Source organism: Lissotriton helveticus, chromosome 1_1, assembly GCF_964261635.1.
Source record: "Lissotriton helveticus chromosome 1_1, aLisHel1.1, whole genome shotgun sequence".
Classification (NCBI taxonomy): domain Eukaryota; kingdom Metazoa; phylum Chordata; class Amphibia; order Caudata; family Salamandridae; genus Lissotriton; species Lissotriton helveticus.
In genome coordinates, this window is record NC_136057.1 from 539,275,771 (window position 1) to 539,301,134 (window position 25,364).

Sequence of the window (25,364 nt, forward strand, 5' to 3'; positions counted from 1 at the left end):
CTGCGTTGCGTTACATTTCAACTTGGGATGCGTTCCATGGGGGGAGCATGGGCATTTCCAAACCTCAAACCTCAAACATTAATAAAACGAATTTCGTAGCGCGCCCTGCATCTCAAAATGCGATGCAGAACGCGCTACAAAATGTAACTGTTTACTTACCTGCAATCATCCATATTCCGGTGTTTACCACCCCTACCCTGCCCTTCCCCTGCCACGCCTGTCTGCCCCATGGAACTCCCTCCACGGGCCGCGGCTGATTGACCCAGAGTCCACTCAGCTTATGTTAAAAAAAAAAAAGGTCTTTAGCAGCACCAGTGATCAAACTGATATATTTTTTTTATGAGGTTTGAGTTCTTTGTTTCTTAACTTATAAATCAATCGGTGTATCACATAGGAATGATATCTTTAATTCTTAAAAGTGATTACGCAGCATTTACTTTGGTATTTGTTATCACTGATCACCTGTGCATTTATCCAGAAACAAAATATATAAATATATATCCAATGTGATGAAAATAATTTGAGTTAACATCTTAATTAAAATCTGACACAATTTGATTTATCTTCACATTACTTTTTCCATTTATTCATTAGCTACCAGCTTTAACCATAGCTATTTAATTCATAAAAAAACAGTTCACAACACATAATAAATACTTAATTCATAACCTTATATCATTATCTTATTTTAAATACATAAAATAAATAGAGTGTGGTATACTGTTAATTGTGCAACACATATATTATTTTTAACACATTTAATTTACGTTTCTTGCAATCTCAATATTTATTTGAATGCTAGATATGCCAGATATGTCATTTTTTTAAACAAAACAACTCATTTAGTTCTCCCTGCCATATAATAACATTATATATTATGCTACTTAGAGTGAAGAACATTTGAGACACTTTCCGAGGTTTTTAAAGTCTCTCTCACTAGATCTAGCTCCTGAGATTCTGCTACATAAATCAATATTGCTCCAAATTTCCTCAGTTTGCGTTCTCCTTCACACTCATAACCTACAACTATAAAACTCACACATAGCATTGCGATTCAAACTACACACTCAGACTAAAGAGTTAACTAAATACATGCATACTTGTCTTAATCAATGTTATTCGTTCATCAAAATTGCTAAATACATACAAATTGCAAACTCAAGGTAACATATTTGTTATCTATTTTTGTTTCCCGCCCTAAAGCCTGGCAAAAACAAATAGTTCAACCCGATACTCAAATCAGTGCTCAAGCAAACACCATCTATCAAATGCATACAACTCAAACAAATAAGGTAATGCCAGCACTACCTTTCTGGGGCAGGGCGGGGAATGAGGAGAGGGGGAACAAGGGAATTACAAGATTGTATGAAATGAAGAAAAAGATGGAGAACATTCCAGAATGCTCTCATAAAACATGAGGGATTTTTCATGTTGCAGTAGTTTCTCTTCGAGAAGGCCTCCCACTGCTTCTGGGGGAAATTCTTGGTCCAAGTCGTTGTACCTATTGAAACGACATAGGAAAACACATCTCAAGAAAACATGTATGTTGACAACCAAGTTTCATTTTACATTTTTACACCAATCTATGTTAAAAAAAAATGGGTCATGACTGAAAAATATGGTCTGATAGCAGATTAGGCCCACGCTTTTCTCTCCTGTGCTTACTCCTAACTCACAAGCAATCCATTGTTTAAAGAGCTCACCTTCCCCTTTACTGCCCACCTTGTGTTGATCTCAACTCTTTTTTTATTTGTTTGTGCATTTTGACATCACTAGATCTGCTGTCAATTTATGTCGTGCAATAACTCCCATTTCAACTAAAAACAATGTTCTCGTAATTTTTTATTTTTTTCAGTTGTTTGATGCCTATGGAAGAGCTACATATGTTTTATACAACCCTTTATTAACATTCGATAACGAATAAAGGTGTCGAGCATCCTGGCATGATGTATTGTTTTTTTTTCTCTCCTTACCTTTTCCCTCTGTGACATCCATGAGTACCAGTTACGTTACCCAAGTACACATTACATTTTTGTAGACACGGGGAGATTAAGTGGTTTGCCCAGAATCACATGCTGTTGAGCAGACGCCGAGACTCGAACCTGATTCTCTAGTTACAAACTCGGCAGGTTACGCCCCATCCTCTCCCTAATTCCATCACTTCCTCTATTCGGTATTGTAACTACTGATACAATTTAGGATTAGAACTCATGGCCGAACCAAAGCTATCCTCTCCATTACAGAGACAGTGTCTTATTTTGTACCATCTTCTTAACCCCTTCGGCGCTGATGACGAGCTGAGCTCGTCATGTAACGCGGCTTTTGAAAAAAAGCCGCGTAGCGCGAAAATCGCCGCAGCGCGCATGCGGTTAAACCCACGCAGAATAGCACTTGGTTTGAAAGCAAACTGTAGAGGCGTGTTCAGCTTCCTGGGAAAACTTCAGATAGTCTATTATGGCTTGCCATAATTTCGCGTATGGATTTCAGTTGCTGTGTAAGCACTGAAGGGCTTATTTATGAGCCCCTGTGTCACTTTTGCGCAGCCGTTGCATCAATTTTTGAGACACAGCGGCGGCGTAAATAATGAGCCATGTTACACCATAATTACGAAGTGACGCATCTAGGCAGATGCGTACCTTCGTAAACATCTGCGCTACATTATACCTGCATCAGGTATAATGTATGCAGGGTGGACTTTCCCCCACATGAAAGGTGGAAACAGCGAAAACTATGAGATTTCGCTGCGCCACTTCTAGGACGCCAATGCCTCAAAACCTTATACGTAAGGGTGACTCCGGGCCTTTCACATGGGCGTGCCCATATGAAGGGAACATTGGTGGAGTTGCGTCATTCTTCCGACACAACTCCAGCAATGCGCCACTTTTGTGCCGACAGATACGTCAGTAATACTGACGTATCTGTCATTGCTTGCGATGTGATGCGTCATACTGTAAATATGACGCTTCATTGGTGTTGTAAGGAGGGCGCAGTGAGAAGTGTTGCATCGCTGCTTTCATGCAGCAATGCACCACTACTCATAAATGAGACCCTAAATTATTATAGTAATATTTTTCATTGCCAAATATTTCCATGTATTACGCAATCATATTACTTTGAATGATGGCTTACCTTTTGCCCACTGCTTAGCTCTTAACAACTTAGCTTATGTGTATGGTACAGGCAAGTAAGTAACATACAAAATCTATAATTCTGGTCTCTTAATTCCAGCCTCCGTGTGTCTAGTACTATGCAAATCGTAATCAGCGCTCGAGTATAATTAGGATGTTGTGTAAATTGAACAATAGTTGCCTGCCCCATCAGAATTGTAATTTATGCAGGGACACCTCATAAAAGCAGGTGAAGACTCTGCTCTCATTACAAGGGACAACGTCGAAATCGACACAGTAAGTCAGATTCCTGCATGTTACTTCCCAGAATCATATTGTACCTGTGAGTATTTGGGTTGTTGTTTAAGGGGGAAGTGAGTCCTTCTTAATCCCTGTCAGGGTGAACCACAACAGTCACTAAATTAAGCTATGCGTAAGGTCACATTTCTGCCTATCTGTTGGTGTAGTAGAAGTTATAGGAGGGGGAACTACAATTGCTCTTTCCGTTCAACCCGCCACAGGGAAGTTTGCTCATCACTACAGCAATGAAACTAAACCTTGCATGAAGCTAGTACTCTGAGTAGGCCATTTTCTGATTTGGTGTAAGTCTGTCCAGAAAGGTTGAAGATAGTCGCAGTATAAAAGAACGTTGTGTGGGTTTTGAAGGGTTAAATCATACATTTAGCAGTTGATTTCCTTTGCTTTGATGCTAGTTTAAATGTCTTTACTGTTGGGCAATGCAAGTTCTGCACAGTTGTTTTTTAATTGTTTAGAAAACTATATTTTAGATATTGTGGAACCATTTTATATACCTATATTAGATATTTGGTATAAGAGCACTTCTAATACAGCAGACAGGACATCTGCTACATTTTGATGAGTGTTCCACATCCACCCAACTCTAAATAAGGCACATAGATTTGTTTACAGGATGTTATGCTCCTTCAGCAGAAGCTGTGAAAACCCTGTTCTTGAGCTCCCACTGAAACTTTCAGTTTTTGCTCCAAAAGTTTGAATCCCAACAAAGCTGAACGTTGTACCCGGCAAGGTCACTTTACTACTAACATAAATGTATGACCTCACATCACTAACAAGTTCTGCATTCATTCTTAATTGTTTTTCTGTTCTCAGATTTCTCTAATGGGTCAACGCAGAAAACTCTAGCTCTCAACTCCAAAAGATTAAAAAATATATTTTCAGCTCTACCATGATAGGCACAATCTTCATAGGAAAAAGTTCTGTGCAGGCCAAAATAGTAATACTAGCATGTTAGGTCACTCCTTTCTTGGGGAGCTTTTAGCCTTGTCCTAATTTCCAGAGTCTAAAAAAATTCCAAAGTTGCAGTGGATAAATGAATACTAGTTCTCTCCTACTGATCCAAAGATTCCAAGGAAGGCTACTCAGTTCCATGTCTCTCTTGACTCAGGGATGCCATTGGATCCTGTTCAATCGCCCCATCTTGCAGTCAGTTCTCACACACAGGATGGAGACCTTCTTTCACCTTTACTTTCCCTGGCAGTGCAGTGGTACAGCCAACTGACCATGATAGAGCACATTTAGTCTCTGGGTTCAAGTAGAGAGCTGGAGACACTCCAGGCTTTTTCACAGGATGGTCAGACTTGATTCTTCCATCCTGTGTTGTTTCTATCAAGCCAATGAATGTTCTCATGAGCTGGTGGTGAGATGCCATTTTAATCCAGTGCAATCAAGTGATTTGGCAGTTTTGTAAGTCTACTCCAGGCAGTATTCCTACCACCAGACATCCCACATTTACAGGACCTCCTGCTTCACTTGACTGTAAAGCACCCCAGAAGCAATAGTTTCAAAATATGAAAGAACAGGCTCAAACTCTCCCCATCCCCAAGTAGGTCGATCTAAAGGAATTTTGTAAAACGTCACTTCTCCATGATCTCAGAACAGTTTTTCCTCTACTGGGAACAGAGAAAAATAAAAATGAAATGGCAAAACTACCCACAGTTTTGAATCACCTTATCATGGATAGGAAAAGGGTATTTCAGCCATCCCTAGACAGGTGATAATGGATGATGGTCTACCAGAAATAAGGGATTTCCTGGGTAACTGCAACGATTTCTCAACTTGTTGCTGTCTGATATGCAAGCATAGCCACACAATTGGAATAATGTTACATGTTCATTAAATGTTCGTTATGTGTCCTCATGGCTTCAAATGTACCTTGGTATGTGTGCTTTGCTGTAGGCGATGCTGGGTTTTGTGACGTGGATTTTAAACTTATGTTTATTTAAAAAAAAAAACTTCCATTTTGAAAAGTACATGAAATAACATGCACAGACAGTTGAAGTCCATATAGGGAAAGTAGAGTTTGCAATATCCGAAGATCATACGTTGGTCACAGACAGTATCCCCATCACATGTGCGCACTATTCATCCATTATAACAGTGTAAATGCGTTTTATATATATCTTTTTGTTCATAGACACTAGCCTCTGCATAACAACTGAATAAATATATATTCTGTGTTCAGGAATTCTGACAAGCAAGTCCAGAAAAGGAAGATAACTCTCATTATTGATGAATATATGTATTTGTTTACTTGATCAGAAGTTCTATTGCTTAACGAGATCTGAAGATTATATAGGCACTAGGAACTCGGTGGTAGCCTGAGTTGATTAGGCCATAGGGGAACCATTTTTTCAGCACTGATGTACATTCAACCTTTAAAAGGCACATCAGGATCATATTTTGAAAACTCAATTTTCTATTGAAAGTCCTACTTTTTCTCTCAGCTATAGTAAAAGATGCCGGACAGAATATGACACAGCCATATTGATATAGCAGCAGTGAACCATTACCAGAGACTTAGGGCCAGTGCCAAACCGGCGCAAGGACAGCTCGCCATACAACAGACAGTCCTTTTCATTTCGCAAGGCGGTGCCTGGAAAACAAGCACCACAATGGGAATAGCAAAAAAGTTCCAGCACGGAAAGGATGATGACATCCATGCCATGGTGGAATTGTTCGGGGTATACAGACAGGGGGGTACATGTTGTGCCCTCCTGAATGTATTCCCATAGCGGGGGATGCATGGGACCCCCTTTGCTCCTCCATCGCCAGACTTTCCACGGCAGGGCTTCTGCCATGAAATGGCTGTTGTTGGTGGAACTTGTAATATGCTCAGCGAGACTGCGCCAGTCCCTCTGAGCATGCTACACTATGGCACTCCTCCGCCCCCGCCAGGGAACGACTGTTGCCTGGAGCAGCCAGCAGTCTTCTGCCGCAACGACTTTGCAAGTCGTAATGAGATAGATGGACCACTGCGAGTCAGGCCCTTAGTGCCTCAGGGAAGCTTGGGTTTCAGTTGTTCTGAGATTTGAGGGCTACACATCAAAGTGCTGAGTATGTTGAGAATTCTATCCTATGGATTTTATATGGAAATGTGCATGTGAATTTTATATGATGTGGATATGGTATCAATGCTTACTATTTTGACTATTTGAAATGCTTTATTTAAATAGTGACGAGCCACACTATTTGTGCCACTCTCTCTTCCTTCACACTCTCCTTCAAAGTAACTAAAAGCCAATACTCAATCAATGTTTCCTTAATGTTGGTGTTTAGGAAAATGTCTATTTGAATTAAACTGAAATGTTAACAGACAGAAACCAACAGTGTTGTCAGTGCAATGTGGAGTTCCTTGGTTTCGAAAATCATTTGTCAATCATTGTCAAATAAATATTTTGTATCATTGTTAACTGAACCATAATTAATTAAAGATTATTGCAATAATTTGAACCTGTGTGATATTCTCCAGAATCCCAAAGTGTTCAAAATCATTAGTGAAGCTAAAAAGAAGAAGAATCTCTCCAAGTGACCATCCGCAAGGAATCCTGGAAACCAGCTCCCTGTTAATGGAGAAAAATGCAATCAGGTTAAAAGACCGAGTCCAAGAAACTCCATAATTCAAATTTACCTGTACACGACGCTTTGTTTGTTGATGATTTTCGACCTCACAAGTGTTCACATACATGATGTCATTAATAACTAATGGGTTTGGCATCTCATAAGCAATGTAAATAATTTGTGCTACTCCGACACAATTCTAATGTTTACATTTATTACTTTTGGAAGGATGGAACTAATGAGTCAGCCTTACCGGAAATAAAACCAATGGAATATTTAGTATGCAAAGAGTTTTACATACGGTACACTGACCTTCTGAATAAACCAATCGACTTTTGTCAATGTCTGGATCCGAATAACACAAACATCCAGTTGTGTCCCCCGTCCAGTACACTATCCCTAGAATATAACCCAATTCAATCGTTGCCCTTGAAGAGCAAACATTGCAGATGATACACAACTGCCCAAAAGCAGAATGATATTCTATTTTATATTCCTCATTCTTAACTGTATTAATTGAATTTTTGTGTTCGACAAAGCAGGACAGCAATTGAAATCAAGGGCGCAGTAATATAAAATAATAAGTAAGGGTCCTGCTAGCTAAACAATCATAACTCTTCACCAGTACACAGTGACAATCAAATATAACTCAAGGTGTTTATGATAACTGACAGGAATCTGTGTCAGAGAGTCCCAGGGCAGACAGGGATACGTGACCCCTGTTGTAGTAACGGGGCTAGAAACTTTGCATTCAGCAATGCAACAAACAGCACCTAATAAATCACAGTCTGATCAGTCCATTGTCTTATAAATTAAAAAAAAACATTTGATACACACACTACAAAATACTATGCACACATTTACAAATAATCATCTGCTCTGATGGCACAGTGGACCGATACATCCACTCTAGGAATCTGTGTTTGACCTGCTGGTCCCAGGTTTGAATCCCAGAGGGTCATCTTTCATCTTTTCTGAGGTTACAAAGATGAGTACAGTTGAGCAACAATACACATCTGTAAGTTCACCACCAAGACACCCTTGAACATGAGCTTTGCAAAGCTTTCAGGAGGACATCTGTATGGTGTTACCATTTAATGGGGCCTCACAAACTAAATGTCTTCAATATGTTGAAGACGCGGGTCCATTATCATAGTGCTGGATTATTGAGGTGATGTACCGCCAGAATTTCTTTAATTTTGTTAATGAAGTTCTTGGACAAGGTGTCTCAGAGCTCCTAAAAAAAAGGACAGCACTGTTACTCATAGACTCTGGGTTGTTGATCCCAGAGATTACCTTAAAAACCTATTTTTGTAGTGGGCAGCCAATGTTGTTGTGATATTATTGCTGAAATGCCAGAATGCCAATCTCTACACTTTGAAAACTGAAGCACTTCTTTAACAATCAAGATGCATGTTTGGCCTGACCTTGGGACGCGCATGAATTTCTTTTGTGCTGCATAGTGTTGGGAGGATCTGTTAGCCAGTTTTTGATATTGCCAAGTGTAAGAGATGGACACGGGGTCATCAATGGGGTGGAAAGGGAGAAAGTTGGGGAGGTGCTTGTGAGAGCAGAGATGGCATGCTTTTCCTAATGTGTTCATATGTCATTTTGAAGGTTGGTTTAGTTGTGTGGTTAGTAGTTGTTGTTGGCTGACTGGGGTGTGAGTCTAGGTCAAGCTACAGCCACGATCCCTTGCAGGGTGAACCACAAAAGTAGCCACATTTAGATGTACTTAACACTGGGTAGCTTGGCACAAGAGGAAGTCTGGCTTAACTTAAGAGGCAATGTATAAAAGTATTTATGTAGCACACACACAGTAATAGAGCGAAAATACAACACAAGAACAATCTCAAACCAATTTAGACAAATAATGTACATTTCAATAAATAATTTGACACCTAAATGACAAAATCCAATTAGTAGAACCTGAGTTATGCATTTTTAAAGAATGAACAGCAATATAGTGCCTAAAAGCATAAAGCACCTCCCGCAGTACTCTAGTTGCGCAGGACTGGGTCAAAGTCAAAAGATCAAGCCGACCATGATGGAATAAGGGTTGGATAACGTAATAGATTAGTCCAACTGAAGGTTTCCCCTCTCAAGAGTTGTGTCAAGATTTCTGTTCTCGTGGTAGAAGGTCGCTGGGAGCAAGGAGAGCATTGCATGCAGCAGTCGACAGTCCAACACTTCCCCATGGAATATTTCCTGCTGGCACGTCGAACTGGGACCTTGTCCAACTCCATGGACCACGCCCGGAGCCTTCACATCATCCTGGACAGAAAACTCACCATGAAGAACCACATCAATGCGGTCTCCTCAGATTGCCTCCTACCCCTCCGAAAGATCTTCAAATGGCTTACTGTCCCCACCAGATACATCATCACTCAAGCCCTCGTCACCAACCACTTGGACGATGGCAACGCACTCCATGCAGTAATTACCACACACCTCCTGAAGAGACTGCAGACCATTCAGAACTCAGCAGCCAGACATATCCTTGGCCTCTCCAGATGGACACACATCTCCCCTCACCTGAAGCGACTTCACTGGGTCCCCGTTTACAAGAGATTCCAAATTAAGATCCTGACCCATGCCTGAAAAGCCCTGCACAGGCAGAGATTAGCATACATCAGCCACTACATGAGCTTCCACCAACCCTCCAGACTCTTGCAATCTGCCTTCCTCTCTATCACCCACAAATCCTGCATTCACTGAAGCAACAGTAGAGGACAGTCCTTCTTCCACCATCCTGCAAAATCCTGGAATAGCCTCCCCCTCCATCTACAGACTTCACCTTCTCTTCAGGAGTTCAGAAGAGGATTGAAGACCTTGCTGTTCAACTGGGGCTACCTGAGCAGGTTGGATCTCAGTGCCTGGATACTCTCATGGGTGATTAGCTGCGCATTATAAATCCCACTTGATTCATTGATTGATTGAGCCGGCGTGGTGCGAAGAGCAGGCTGGGGATCACAGGCGGAAGGGTTGGAGCTTTATGTTGGTGGTCCCTCACGAGCTGACGATGCTGGTGGATGAAGAGATAGCCTTGTTGTGGCTCTTGCGGATTTTTGGTGCAAGTCGCATGGTTCCGGTACAAACGGGCCCCTTACACGGTCATGAAGAGCCTAAAAGTTTGAATGTAAGAGCTCAAGAGCCACACCAAGTCCCTAGTAGAGTGGCACTACCTGTGTCCCGGGCCTGTAAATTAAATCTTACTAGTGGGCCACTTTAGTAGGACTCTAAACATGTCTCAGGCCTGCCACTGCAGCTTGTGTGTATCCACTTTTAATCTGCCATTTTCACATGGCCAAATTTTGCCAGGCTCAACCCTTTCTTTTTAGTACATATAACCCACCCCTAAGGTAGGCCACCGAAAGCTTGAGGGGCAGGGTGGAGCAGTATTTGGGACATGCTGCAGACATTTTGATGTGAGCTGTCGGACTACAAACCTAATAAATTCCTTATCAGTTTTTTAATACAATGCTATAAAATGTAGATTCATACGGAGACCTTCTGAGCTCAGGAAATATTACACAAAGTGGTACATCTAGAAGTGGGCACCTTCCCACAAGAGGTCCTAGGGAAATCTGGAGATTGTTGAGAAAATTAGTGTACAGGTCACATTATAACACTTCCTTGCTGGTTCATTCTGAAAAACTTCTGTGTTAAGCACTGAAGAAGTCCTTTGGGTCAAAACACTTTGGCTACATGTGAATACAGGAAGAATTGTTTTGTTTTTTAAACTAAAGAGTAATAATGTTAATAAAGAAATCTCTTCTTTTGAAATAATACAATAGAGTCTGTGCATTTTGTCAAATAATTGTGTTCAATTACACTGGATTAAATTTCAATCTGCGATAATCGCATGTAAAGAAATTGTAGTGCTGAGCCATTTAATTCTGCAATTACTTAAAAGCTGGACATGTACCCCTCCGATAGGATAACATTGGAATTTCATTATTACATTTTATATGTGTCATTTCCAAATGGGAACAGTTAACCACTTCATCTTTGGTGTCTCTGGAATTGCAATATAACTTTTTAACCTATGGTGTACCACGTTCAGAAAGTTAGCATCTTCTTGCCTTAGCAATTTAGTCCCATCAGACTGTCTCTGGGCCACATGACTGGGCATGGGTGACAGTTGGGCTTTGTGTATTCCTCGTAGACAGCCACACTGGGCAGATTGGGTGTGCCTGGGTGGGACATCACTGGCAGAATGGGAGGGAGGAGTTGGGTTTTGCCCCACTGACACTTGAATAGGCTTTGTCCTGTCTGCACACAAAGGGCTACATACCCCCTGTAGTTAGCCAGAGCCAGGGGAAGGAAGTCAGGGCACCTGTGCATTTCAAAGGCATGCCTCCAGATGTTTCTAACAATTCAAAGGCACAACTGGATATAAATACTGGACCTCAGACACCAACTCTTCAGTACACTTCTAGGCCGCATTGCTTTGGCTGCACAAAGCAATGAGGATCCTCACAAAGCTCCGCAAACCAGTATAGAAGGTACTTTGTTCACCTGGCCCAACTATGTCCCTGTAGCCAGCCTGCACTCCATTGTGGCCAGCCTAAACTTGTGAATTTGTCCCAGTCCGGCGCGAACTGGTATCCACAGTTGGTGCTTTGTGCTTTTTGGCGCTATTTTTACTAAAAAATTTAAAATGTTATATCTCAGGTTCTACTGAATGGATGTTGGACATTTTGGTCTTGTTTTAATAACAAAATATAACTCTATTTTCCTAACCTGGTGTGGGATCCTTTTTGCGTGGTGTTTTTCATTTTATTACTGTTTGAAGATTTGCACAAATACTTTTACATATTGTCTCTCAGTTAAGACTGACTGCTCTGTGCTAAGCTATCAGAGGGTTGAGCACAGGCTAAATTAGGGTTGGCTTGTGGTTCACCTTAATGAGGATTATAGTTGCAGCTTGACCAAGTCTCACGCACCGGTCAACCAACACCACAGTTTCTCACAGAATGGAGTATGTATGGTAGTAAATCAGTGTGGGATCCTTAGAATTTAAGGTTATTAGAAGACGGCTTATAGTTTGTAAGGAAAGGAAGAGTAGTGTGCGGGTGATTTAGTTGGAGTGGGATGTCTGCTATGTAAAGGTGGGAGATGTACACCTCCTCCACTGAGGTCAACTTGCTTAAACGCTGTTAGAAAGTAAAATATTCATCAAGGTTTTTGCAAAATTGAATGTAACTTACATCTGTAGCTGGATGTGTGTACTCAAATAGTACAATAACTATAGCATGTCTGAGTGCTTCTCACAACCACTGGTAAAATAACCGATATGTTCTTGTAATAACGGTCATTTCTTAATTGTATCCTATTAATTTCCTATCACAAAAGATATATGGCCTGCTTTAGAGTGTGGGGGGAAAAGAGCACTGTCGCAATAGCAAGAGTCATACTGAAGGTTCACCTGCCTCATTTAGAGTTGGGCGGACATTCAGTATGTCAATAGTGAAGACGATTTGGGCTCCACTGTTGACATTCACCACTGACAGCCCAATAGAGTAAGAAGAACGGTCACAGGTATTGCCATTTCTTCACCTGCCCTATATAGAATGGTTGAACCAATCCCAGACTTTTACTTTCACTTTTCGCCATACAAAACATGGTGATAAGTGAAAGTAAAAACATTTCAACTCCCATTGTGCGGGGGGGTTATAGCGTTTTAATTTTCAAAAAGAAAATCCTGGTTTGGAATTTTTGTTTGAAAATTAAGAAAGAAATTGAAAGAAATTAAATTATGTTTTCGGCGCCGTGCAGCATCACTTACAATGCATTGACAAGAACCACAATGATGGCGGTTCCTGGCAATCTAAGAGATGCCCGCTGGGGCAGTGGGCATCTCTAAGTTCTGGAGTGCAGTCATACCATCAGGGCGACAAAGAAAAATACATTTTTGTGCTGATGGTGTAGCTACACTCTAAATTAGGCCAATAATTATTTATGAATATGATTGGCAATTGGAAGTAGAGAGGATGGGTGAATGGGGGCGGCTCTGGTTGGGAAATCAGAGAAGGTGGATGTGAGTGAGGAAAAATTAATCTGTAGAGTATCATTCATGATATGTACAACTATTGCATTTGAATACCCTGTGTTTCCTCTCCAATGAACCATTGCTCTGCTGCTGCGTGATGGCCATTTAGAATAAAGGAGTTATTTTCTTGGTGGTTGAATGTATTTCTATTTCTTATTGTGTATCTTATTTTTCATCAATCTACCTTTTGCAATAATATGTGGGGAACCCTTGATTTCATTCATACCCTTTTGTATGCATTTGGTTATTCAGTTCCATTCTTTTTTAAATAAAAAGTTTGTGGACCTTTACGTTTTATTTCTTTAATCTATTGCTCTTTAGTCATGGTGTTTCGCATATCACCACATGCAACCATGGAAATGGTTCTTTTGGAAGCACAGAACCCCTCTGAGTCCAGCCTTTCTCTTTTCACTGTGTGTAACCACTCTGAATTTGGTGATAAGAGAACTCCTTTGGGCGTGACAATAAATCTGAATTTTGATCGTCCGCTTCAAATTCTTTCTGAGGGTAAATTATTACACTATCACTAACAACAACTGAAATATAAAGATCGTCATGTTGTGTAATCAGAATTAATCTCAAATAAGCTCTTACCTTTAGATGCTGCATAAGATGTTTGAATAATAAACGCTCCAACGAAACATCCGGCCCCGTTAAAGAGAGTGAGAAAATGCATTGAAATTCCTCGTATTCTGCCTGGTACTCGCCGGAAAGTTATCATTGCACCTTTGTAAAAAAAATAAAAATGAAAGTATTTGTAAATAGAATCTTGTGTAAATACAGTTAGTGCACCAAATAGTCCTCCGAGTTTAAAGAATTTGCTAAATATATTTGGGCTGAATTGTATTGACCTGCAAACTTTATCTTGGTTTGTGTCTTTCTCTAACAGTTTAAAAACGTACATTAAGGACCTAATAAGAACCTATTCTAGCTTGCATTTGATCATGAGGGTTTCACGCAGAACCTAATTGTAATGCAAGAGCCCACTGATTAAATGGGAATCAGGTTAGAACCAGGGCTTAATTAAAAAAAAAGTGCTAAGACCCTTCTTGGGAGACCACCGCGGTCTGAACCGCCAATTGGCCCAGTCAGCACTGCAATGACCGTATCAACATAACTACTGACCATTGCACTCCTAAAAGGATGACAATTCAGACTATGCCAGACCACCCAAAGCTATACTAATGGTGTGAGCAGTAGATATTATAAATTATTAACATATATTGACTTATTAAAAACTGCTGTTTTGCTCATCTCAAAATTAGTCAAACTGTGCACTCGACTGTCATTAAAGCTGGCGCTGGCAGTTAAGTGTTGGTGCAGATCACTGGAAACCACTGACTCAAATTAAGAACTGATTGTAACACATTTACTTAAACTATATGAAAACATAAACATGCATTACTATGGTATGAACCTAAACTTCAACCATTATCTTGATAGGCCATCCTTGTGCTAGTTGGGTACAATCTTTGTGTCTCAATGGGTTATTTAGAGTATGGCAGATACTCTAAAGAGACATGTATATGTTCTAAATATTACAGATGAACGTTTGCCCATATTTGACGGTTGATCCGCACCCGCAAACCTTTTATTAATTTCCTTATATGTGAAGCTCGATTGAAAGTTTGTTAGACAAAATAGGAAAATGTAATGAAATTCTGCGTATTAATGTATTAGAATCAAATTATAAGATATTGTCACACGGCTGTGGATGAATAAAAAAAAAGAATACTTCTTTTATTCTCACCAGCATAGATATTAGTGTAGACTATATATATATTTCTATTTTGAGTAGATCTTCATAGTACTCAATTCCACTATTCAGTCCTATATACCACACTTCATTGGTCCTGGAACTTCTAGGGTCCAGAGCAGGATGGGAAAAGTGACACTGGGCGTTTGATCAGATGCACTGAATGATGATGAGTATATTACAGTCTTTGAGGAAATTGTTAATGGATATATTGAAACTAATGGTGGCGCTGCTGAATGAAAATTGGCACAAGATACTCTAAATGTGTTAATGAAAGGCATGGCTACTATCTACAATACTGAAAAATCAAAGGTACTGATCCCAAAACAACACATATTGACTCAGATAAATTAGTGAAGCTTGAAAATGCCCTACAGTTTCTTGTGTGGATTTGTGGGTGTATGAGTGTCTGTATGGGTGTCTGTATGGGTGAGTGAGTGGCTATATGGGCCTGTGAGTGGATGTGAAAGTTTCAGTAACTTTGTGAGGGATTGGCCAGAATGGAACCTCACCTGCCTCATAAGAATGGGCATCTCCTAACGTCTCCTTACTCAGACGTTAGGAGACGCCAATATCATTGGTTTCTGAGCCCCTCATCACTGCAGGTTCCTCCATAGTAGTGGATGGGAGATGTCCATTCCTCTGTTTCCTGAGTCTCCTGAGACTGTCAAGATATTTGTTAATAAGTTCAAAACTCTGGCTAAGGATAGAGCCTTTCTGCTATCTTGAAGATGCATTACCCAACCATCATGTCAAGGACAATAATTATTCAAGCCAAGATCTTTGCATGACCTTTAACTGACATATATATAGAATCTCGTTTTTATATCAATTCTGAAAATGTGCGTCTTTCTGTTAGTGTTTCTATTTGACCCTTCTTCCGCTATCACCCAGCTCGTGAGGCCAGTGCGGCTGCTTATGCATCTGCTTTTGGCCATATTCCTTTAAGTAACCCATGCTACAGAGTTACTTACAACAATATGCCATGCCTTTCCTGATGAAGGTTGTTAGAAAGGGGTCTCTAGTTGGCAGAGGTAGGTACTTTTGACCAAGTAGGGGCCCTTGCTTTTAGTCAGGGTAAGGGGGCTACACTCCTATAATAATCCCTGCTTACCCCCTTGGCATCTTGGCACGAGCAGGCAGACTTATCTCAGAGGCAGTGTGTAAAGCATTTGTGAACACATACAGTGAAAAACACTACAAATGGAAACCACACCAGTTCAGAAAAATAAGTAATCTTTAGCTAGACTTAAAACAAGACCAAATGACAAAAATCCACAATACAGTATTCAAAAATATGACTTCCAAATGGTAGAAATACCTTAGTCCAATGCGGATGGTAAATGCAACACTTTACTCTAAAAGTACCATGGATGTGTGACGCAATATAATCAAAAGAGGCGCAGGGAAGGCAATGCTTCAGTTCCTTGCTCCGGGGGGGGGGCAATGCATATGTTCTTTGCCGGAGAGGAGGGGATATGTCTGTTTCTTACTGTGTCCCAGTTAATATGCGAGAAAATGGCGCCTCAATGCGACAATACGGTGTGATATGACAAGATAGTGTATTTGATGCAAGAACTTGGATACGATGTGTGCACGCCTGACGGTCTTGCAGCAAAATAGGTGGTTTCTTGAACCGTGACAGGTCCTGCAACGCACTTCTCTGGTGATGCAAAGGCAACCTCTGCGGCAGCAACACGCTTCTCCGGCGATTCGACATGATTCCTCGGCGATGCGAGGACAAACAGCTGCGGTGGCAGCACGCTTCTTTGGCTATGGGACGGCAACAGCTGCGTCAGCAACACGTTTCTTCCTCGTTGTGTCGTGCTTCCAGCTCCCAGCGACACGCAGTCTCTAGAGGTCCTAAAATAACAGCAGGGACCTCTCTGCAGGTAGAATTCACAGCAAGGAAATTCAGGGGGGGCTGGTGGTGAAGTCTTTGTGTCCCTTAGACTTCAGAACAGGAGGCAAGCCCTGCGTTAAAAAACCTTGGAGATCTTCCTCAAGATGATAAAGTACACACAAAGTTCCTTTTATTCTTTCCTTGGAAATGAGTGACCACTGCAGGCCTACCCCAATCAGTAACCAGCGCAGGGGCAGTCTCCTCCTTCAGCTTCCTTGGTTTCTCTCTTTTTATACACACAATTTCTTTGTTCTCTGAAGGCAAAGAGTGTCTGTACCCAGCTCAAACCAGTTCTGTCCTCTCTGGTGCAGCTTCCAGGCAGGAGGTGGAGACAGCATTGTTGAAGGCAGACCTGGCCCAGGTAGCTGAAAGAAATCTCCCCCCCATACTCTCTATTCAATGCTGGCTCAGGCAAGTGAAAGGAAATCTCCTCCCCCTACTCTCTATTCAACCCAGGTCCTATTCAGCCCAGCCCTGATGTATCAGATTGCTGGAGCCAAAGCCCTCTCCAGCCCGCTGTCACTCACAAACCAGACATGTAAAACACAAACCTAGCAGAGGCATACTGGATGGTTAGGCAAGAAAATACCTACTTTCTAAAAATGGTATTTTCAAATACAGAATGTAAAAATCCCCCACACTAAAAGATGTATTTCAAAATTCTGAGTTCAGGCATACTAAATTTGTTTTTCTACCTTATTCCCTGGCTCAGTTAGGATTATAAGAAGTTATAATCAAACTGCCCATTCTGGTCTATGGGAACAGGTAGCCTTCTAATAGTGAAAAAAGAAATTGGCTGCAATTCACTATCAGGACATGCCACACACACCAGTGCATGTCCTACCTTTCACATACAAGGCACCCTGTCCATAGATGTACCTTGGGCCTACCTTAGGGGTGACTAACAAATAGAAAAGGGAAGGGTTAGGGACTGGCAAGTGGGTGCACTTGCCAAGTCGACATGGCAATCCCAGACTGCACACAGGCTCTGCAATGGCAGACCTGAACTATATTTTTCAAGCTGTTTCTGTGAGTGGCACAATCAGCGCTACAAGCCCACCATCAGCATTTGATTTACAGGCCCTGGGCACTCATAGTTTCTGAAAGGGTGGTGGCAGCACTCGCGAAGACCCGCGTGTGCACTTTTGGGACAGATTACGATATGGTAGCAGCGTGCAGCTCCTCCTCTGTCTCCCAGTTTTAACTCTGCATTTTATCCTGGTATTAGCGCGGACTTCGTAGCGCTTTGTATATTTTTTTAATAACCCAGCACTTACCTCATTTTGGGCCTGATTTAATCCGGCTAGTACTGCGGGTGATTTACTACCTGCCTCCTCCCTTGGGTGTGCCTCCCTGGCCCAGTCGATCACGGCGTACGTGCCGCTTGTAGTGGAGGGCAGGCGCCATCTTTGGTGAGGGCCTGGATCCCAGCGGTGCTGCTTGCCTGCGGTCTAGCTAGGGGGGTGGGGCGATCTCATAAATTGACCAAGAGTGCTGGGTGCCTTGCGGTTTCTGAAAGGGTGGTGGGAGCACTCGCGAAGACCCGCTTGGGCACTTTTGGGACAGATTGCGATATGGTAGCAGCGTGCAGCTCCTCCTCTGTCTCCCAGTTTTAACTCTGCATTTAATCCTGGTATTAGCGCGGTCTTCGTAGCGCCTTGTATATTTTTTTAATAACCCAGCACTTACCTCATTTTGGGCCTGATTTAATCCGGGTAGTACTGCGGGTGATTTACTACCTGCCTCCTCCCTTGGGTGTGCCTCCCTGCCCCGGTCCATCACGGCTTTCGTGCCGCTTGTAGAGGAGGGCAGGCGCCATCTTTGGTGAGGGCCTTGATCCCAGCGGTGCCGCTTGCCTGCGGTCTAGCTGGAGGTGGGGCGATCTCATAAATTGACCAGGAGTGCTGGGTGCCTTGCGGTTTCTGAAAGGGTGGTGGCAGCACTCGCGAAGACCCGCTGGTGCACTTTTGTGACAGATTGCGATATGGTAGCAGCGTGCAGCTCCTCCTCTGTCTCCCAGTTTTAACTCTGCATTTTATCCTGGTATTAGCGCGGACTTCGTAGCGCTTTGTATATTTTTTTAATAACCCAGCACTTACCTAATTTTGGGCCTGATTTAATCCGGGTAGTACTGCGGGTGATTTACTACCTGCCTCCTCTCTTGGGTGTGCCTCCCTGCCCCGGTCCATCACGGCTTACGTGCCGCTTGTAGTGGAGGGCAGGCGCCATCTTTGGTGAGGGCCTGGATCCCAGCGGTGCTGCTTGCCTGCGGTCTAGCTGGGGGTGGGGCGATCTCATAAATTGCAATGGCTACCCGGACGCGAAGCGGACAAGCGCAGCGGGCGCGACGGAGGCGCGCCAAAGGTGCGCCTAAGGTAAGCCCGTCTGTGCCCGTCCTCGGCCGGCCGGGGCCAGAGGCATGTCATTCTACCCAATCCTTTACCTATTCTGCTTCTGACCTGATCCGCCTGCATGCTACCTGGCCCCTCTGTCCTTCCATCCTTTTCAGACTTGGCTCATTGGGACTCTTCAGCTCCCGTAATTCCTTCCCCGAGCTTAACCTCCCCCTGGCCATAGCTCATGCGTCCGTCACCCAGCGACCTGCAGCTACATTATTCCCTCCCAATAAGAAACTCACTACCTCTAAATTCTCCCTGATCTACCTAAACACACGCTCGCTGGTCAAACACCAGCTCGAGATTTTCCAACTTCTTGATTCCGAGCAACCTGATATTTTACTTATCAGTGAAACTTGGCTGAACGAGGAGTCCTCTCTGGATATCCTCGCAGCAACCCCGTCAGGTTATTATATCCTTCAAGCTAATAGAGCCTCAGGCAAGCAGGGGGGCGGGGTCGCAGCGTTTATTAGACATCCTATTAGGTTTTCTACTCTACAAACGACTACCATCCCCTCGGTGGATTGCCTCATTCTCAGACTGGAATCTCCTGCGGCACCACTTATATGTGTCTTGGCATATCGGCCCCCTCACCGTATGCCCAATTTTCCATCCCTATTTAGTGACATGCTATCCGAATTGGTCATTAATAACTCCAAAGTTTTGATTGTTGGAGATTTTAATTATTGGCCTTCGGATGCCAGAGAGGATGTCTGTTCCTCCACTTTTTCTGACTCCCTGACAGGTACGAACTGCCTTCGACACATTCACTCAGCCACCCATTTAAGGGTCACACCCTCGATCAGGTCTGGTCTTTAAACCTAGAGATCTCTTGTCCTCTCATTCTTCCATGTCTCTGGTCGGACCATTTTATTATTTCCTTCACCTTTACCATCACCTCTCATGTTAGTCGTATCCTAGAGGGTAACCTCTTAGCCAGGAATTGGAAAAGGGCTGACCTTGTGGAATTTGTTACTCTCCTTGGATCCTCTCTTCCTCCCATGGAGTGTGATCCCCTTGATTCTCAGGCATCCGCCCTGCGATACTGGCTTGAATCAGCCAGTGATAGCGTAGCACCCCTTAAACAAATCAGGATAAAGCGTCTTCACGGCGCGCAAAGATGGTTTTCTGGTGAGCTTAAAGGGCTGAAACTTAGGCTCAGACCGGCAGAGCGTTGTTGGCGGCGCGATTATGCCCCTGATAAAAAGCTTGTATTTACCTCTTTGCTTAGGGAATACAAGCTAGCAATCCTGCAAGCTAAAACTTCTTACTTTTCGGAAAAGATTTAGGACTCTGCCTCTAAGGCTAAGGACATCTTTTCCATTGTAAATGAGCTCTCCCACCCAGGCAGGATTACTTTGAAACCCCTTCCTTCCCAGGCACTTTGTGACTCCCTGAATTTGTTTTTTATTAATAACATTGCTTTAATTAAAAAGAGCATTTCTGGTACTTGTTCTCCTGCCCCTTCTACTTCTGTACCCATCCCCGCTAACTCTAACCCCCAACGTATCACGCAGATACCACCTATTTTAGAGGAGGAGTTTTTAGTCCTGCTAAATAAGGTGTCCTCTGGCTCCCCCATGGACTGCTGTCCCCCTCATGTTCTGCGTGAGGCTTTCACTGCCTGTCCCATTCCAACGATGATGCTGCTTAACAACTCAATTAAAGAGGGCCTGGTTCCCACCGCGTTTAAAACTGCTGAAGTGGTGCCTATACTTAAAAAGCCCAACGCTGACCCCTCACTTATGAGCAGTTTCCGCCCCATCTCTTTGCTCCCCTACCTCAGCAAAGTCCTTGAGGCCCATGTTACCTCTACCTTGAGCTCATTTATTGAGCGCACACAGTTCCTTGATCCCCAACAGGCTGGGTTTAGACCTTTCCATTCCACCGAATCGGTCATTCTTTCGGTGATGGAAGAGCTGCGGAGGGGCGCGGACTCTAACATCAGCCAGGCTCTGGTACTCCTGGCTCTATCGGCGGCCTTTGACACGGTCGACCATGATATTTTGGTCGACCGTGTCGAGGAAGCCGGTATCCAGGGAGCGGCCCTTAATTGGGTTCGCTCATTTTTGAGTAACCGTTACCAGGCCGTGCGCCTCTCCCAGTTCACTGCGGATAAGGTCAAGCTAACATGTGGCATCCCACAAGGCTCTTCCCTTTCCCCTCTTCTTTTTAATCTTTACCTCACCCCTTTGATTCGGTCCTTACGAGGAAGTAATGTCACTGCCTTTAATTATGCAGATGACATTCAGCTTATTTTTAACATTGATTCCTCGGACCAATCACTTGCCACGTTCCAGTCCACCCTGCGTCACATCAGTGATTGGATGGGGCTAACCACCTAAAACTTAACCCCGACAAGACCGAATTGGTGCTGGTCGAGGGCCTTTCCAACCCGTGGAATTCCAACTTTTGGCCCTCTGATCTGGGCTCCCCCCCCTGTCCTGCCAACTCCGCCAAAAGCCTCGGAGTGATCATATCTAATGATATTTCCATGAAACCCCAGATTTCCAACGTGGTGTCCTCTAGTTTTTTCTACTTACGACAAATCCGGAAGATCTCTCGTTTTTTCACCACTGAGGCCCTTACTTTGGTCCTTCTGGCTTTGGTCATGTCTAGAATCGACTATGCCAACTCGCTCTATGTGGGCATTCCTGCATACCAGCTGAACCGATTACAGTTGGTCCAGAATCAGGCCGCACGACTGATCTTTCGTCAGCCTAGGCACCAACACGTTCGCCCCCTGTTAAAGTCGTTACATTGGCTCCCTGTGACTGAACGTTGTAATTTTAAACTGGGTTGCATTATCTTTAAGGCCCTGGCTGGTCTTGGTCCCGCTTTTATTTTTTCCTGCCTATGTCATTATACTCCCTTGCGTAACCTTCGTTCCTCCCATCTGGCCTTGCTCAAAACTCCCACTTTCAAACGCAAGAAATATGGTGGGCTCCGATTCTCATTTCTGGCCCCCTCCTTCTGGAATGCTCTCCCGTTGGATTTTAGGCTCACTTCCTCCTACACTCAATTCAGGTCTTTCCTGAAGACTCACCTATTCTGCAGAAGTTACAACTAGGGTCCCTCTTGGTCTTCATTTCCTTTCCCCGTTGCCCCTCTACCTTCTATAGTTTCTGTCCCTCATTTGCCGACTAGCGCCAAGAAACCGTTGGGTGTATGTGCGCTCTATAAATTCTTTTACATAACATAACATACATAACATAGTGCCCTGTACTAGGGTCTAGCAAGTAAATCAAATAAGCCAATCATGGAGTCACTAACCCATTACAGCAATTTACAGCTAGGAGCACTTTGCCACTGCTGTTCAGTGCCAAAGGGCCCGAAGCATCCAAACCAGCAAAACATAGCAAAAACATATGAGGCAACAGCAAAATAATGGAAGGCCCACGCCTATGGTGCCAGGTCTAACAAAGGTGTTTTGCCTGACAAAATGTGCATAGACATAATTCTGGATGAAAGAATCAAAGAATACAAGCCACAGCTTTTCTGTTCTAGATGAATAAATTGTCTTACATTATGAATTGTTCAGAAATAATCTTGTGTAACAATTTGGTAGGAAGCCAGGTTCAATTTAGTTAATGCTGACACTGTGAACAGTATTTTATGTCAACTCATTTGGTGGTATGTTTAATGTAGTTTGTATGACTGCTAATCTGAAGGGTAGCTGTATTGTTGTATGATGTTTTTATTGGATTAGAAGGATCATATTGTCATTAAACTCTTAATAACATTGAATTTATAGATAGATATTGTATAATTTAGTACATGAATAAATAGTTCATACTTCCATATATTCATACTCGCTTAGCCTTTATGCCTCCATTGTGCATGTTATCGTTCTAATTATAGTTATTATAGTTATTTTATCCTTGGGTCCAGTGACCTTATATGCATTTAATTTCAGCAATGTGATTGGAGTGAGTCTGTGAGTTGGTGTGAGACAAACTCCTCCACCCTGGTCGACAACCTCGCCACCCTCGGACTGAAACAGATCGATGATTTTTTTTATTTAAATGCGAATTTCTAACTATAACGTCTCTGAAACCTATGGTTTGGCGGGTGTTCTGTCGCTGAGCCAGATGTTTTTGAGTTTCCGGCAGGTGCGCTTGGAGGCCAGGAGCTCCGGGGTGAACCAGCTGGCTCTCTGGTTGGTGTCTCTGTCGGCGGGTAGTCGTAAAGGTGCTGCGGTGTTGGCACATTTTTCCATCCAGAGTCTGAGGGTGCGGGCCCCCTCCTCTGGGTCGGTGGGACTGGTCGGAGGGTCGATTGTGAGGTGAGCTTCCAGATGTTCCTTGGTTACTTTGCCCCAGCGACGGCGGGGGATCTGTGGGGTGCAGTGGTGGGTGACAGGTTTCTGAAGGTGAAGTGGATGCAGTGGTGGTCGGTCCAGGTGAGCTTGGAGTTGTGGCCGAAGGTGACTTGGGGGCTGGAGGAGAAGATGGCATCGAGCATGTGGCCGGCGATGTGGGCCGGGGTTGTGACGATGGTTTTTTCAGTGAATTTAAAAGGTTTTTTAAATGCTAATTTTTAAGTGCAGTTGTAGTTATACCTTTTTTGTATTGAATTTCGACAGTTTTTTAACTGTTTATTTATAAATATTGTATTTATTAAACACTATATTTTTCTGAAAATTGCAAAAAAAATAAAAAAGTACTAGAACTGAAATATATATATTTTTTGTATTTTAATATATTTATAAAATTGTCATTTTTTTTTTAAATCTACTTTTTTTTGGGAGTCACGTCCCAAAGCGTACTTACCGCAGCGGGTCCGCGTATTCTAGCTGCCATTTTAGTCATTGAAAAGACCGTGAACACCCAGTTCACCCGCTACCTAGAAGACAACAACATCTTGGACCCGTCCCAGTCTGGCTTTCGCAGCAACCACAGCACCGAAACCGCCCTCATCGCCACCACAGACGACATCAGAATCCTCCTCGACAACGGCGAGACAGCAGCCCTCATTCTCCTGGACCTCTCCGCCGCTTTCGACACCGTCTGCCACCACAGTCTCTGCACACGCCTCTACGACGCAGGGATCCGAGACAAGGCCCTGGACTGGACCACCTCCTTCCTCACCGACAGAACCCAGAGAGTCCTCCTCCCCCCGTTCCAATCCGGAACCACCAAAACCATCTGCGGTGTCCCTCAGGGATCTTCCCTCAGGCCGACGCTGTTCAACGTCTACATGGCCCCCCTCGTCCGCATCGCCAGACTACACGACCTCAACATAATCTCCTATGCCGACCACACCCAGCTGATCCTCTCCCTCACCAAGGACCCCCTCATCGCCAAATCCAACCTGCACCAGGGGATGAAGGCCGTCGCCGACTGGATGGAGGCAAGCCGGCTCTAGCTGACAAGACGGAGATCCTCATCCTTGGGCCCAACCCATCGGCGTGGGACGACTCCTGGTGATCTCCTTCCCTGGGAACCCCCCAGACACCGACCAACCACGCACGCAACCTAGGGATCATCCTCGACTCCACGCTCAGCATGACCAATTCCTATTCATGCTTCCGCACCCTTCCTATGCTCCACAAGATCTACACATGGATCCCAACGAACACTCAGAAAACAGTCACCCACGCCCTCATCAGCAGCCGACTCGACTACGGAAACGCCCTCTACGCCGGAGCCCCGGCCAAACTCATCAGCAGACTCCAAAGAATCCAGAACGCCTCCGCACGCCTGGTCCTAGACATCCCTCACAGAGACCACATCACCCCCCACCTGGGAGACTTACATTGGCTCCCCGTCGACAAAAGAATCACCTTCAAACTCATGATCCACGCACACAAAGCACTCCACAAGACCGGCTCAGCCTCCCTCAACAGCAGACTCTCCTTCTACGCACCCAACAGGAAACTCCGCTCCACCGACCTTTCCCTGGCCGCCGTCCCGCGCATCCACAGAACCACCTCCGGGGGCAGATCCTTCTCCCACCGCGCCACCAAGACCTGGAACGCCCTCCCCCTCCACCTACGACAGACTACAGACCTCCCGGCATTCAGAAGACTGCTCAAGACCTGGCTCTTCGACCACTGACTGCAGCTCCCCCCCCCCCAGCACCCTGAGACCCTTGCGGGTAGGTAGCGCGCTTTACAAATTACTTGATTGATTGATTGATTGAGACTCAGTGAGTCTATCAGTGGGTGTGAGATTGCCTGAGTGGGTCTGTGAGTGGATGTGAAAAGTGTCTGAGTGGATCTGTGAGTGGGTATATAAGTGTTTGAGTGGGTCTGTGAGTGGCTGTG

At 43.8% G+C, this 25,364-nt stretch overlaps 1 protein-coding gene across 1 annotated transcript in view; it reads right to left on the reverse strand.

Annotated features, from left to right (window-relative positions):
- Nucleotides 1–709: 709 nt before the first annotated feature.
- Nucleotides 710–25,364, reverse strand: part of SLC15A5 (solute carrier family 15 member 5) — a 460,983-nt gene continuing 436,328 nt past the window's right edge. Inside the window, exons 7-9 of the mRNA XM_078647681.1 lie at nt 13,636–13,767; nt 6,880–6,988; nt 710–1,501 (exon numbers count right to left, since the gene is read on the reverse strand). Coding sequence (XP_078503807.1) covers nt 1,354–1,501; nt 6,880–6,988; nt 13,636–13,767 — 389 coding nt within the window. The 3' untranslated portion in view covers nt 710–1,353. The remainder of the gene's footprint in view (nt 1,502–6,879; nt 6,989–13,635; nt 13,768–25,364) is intronic.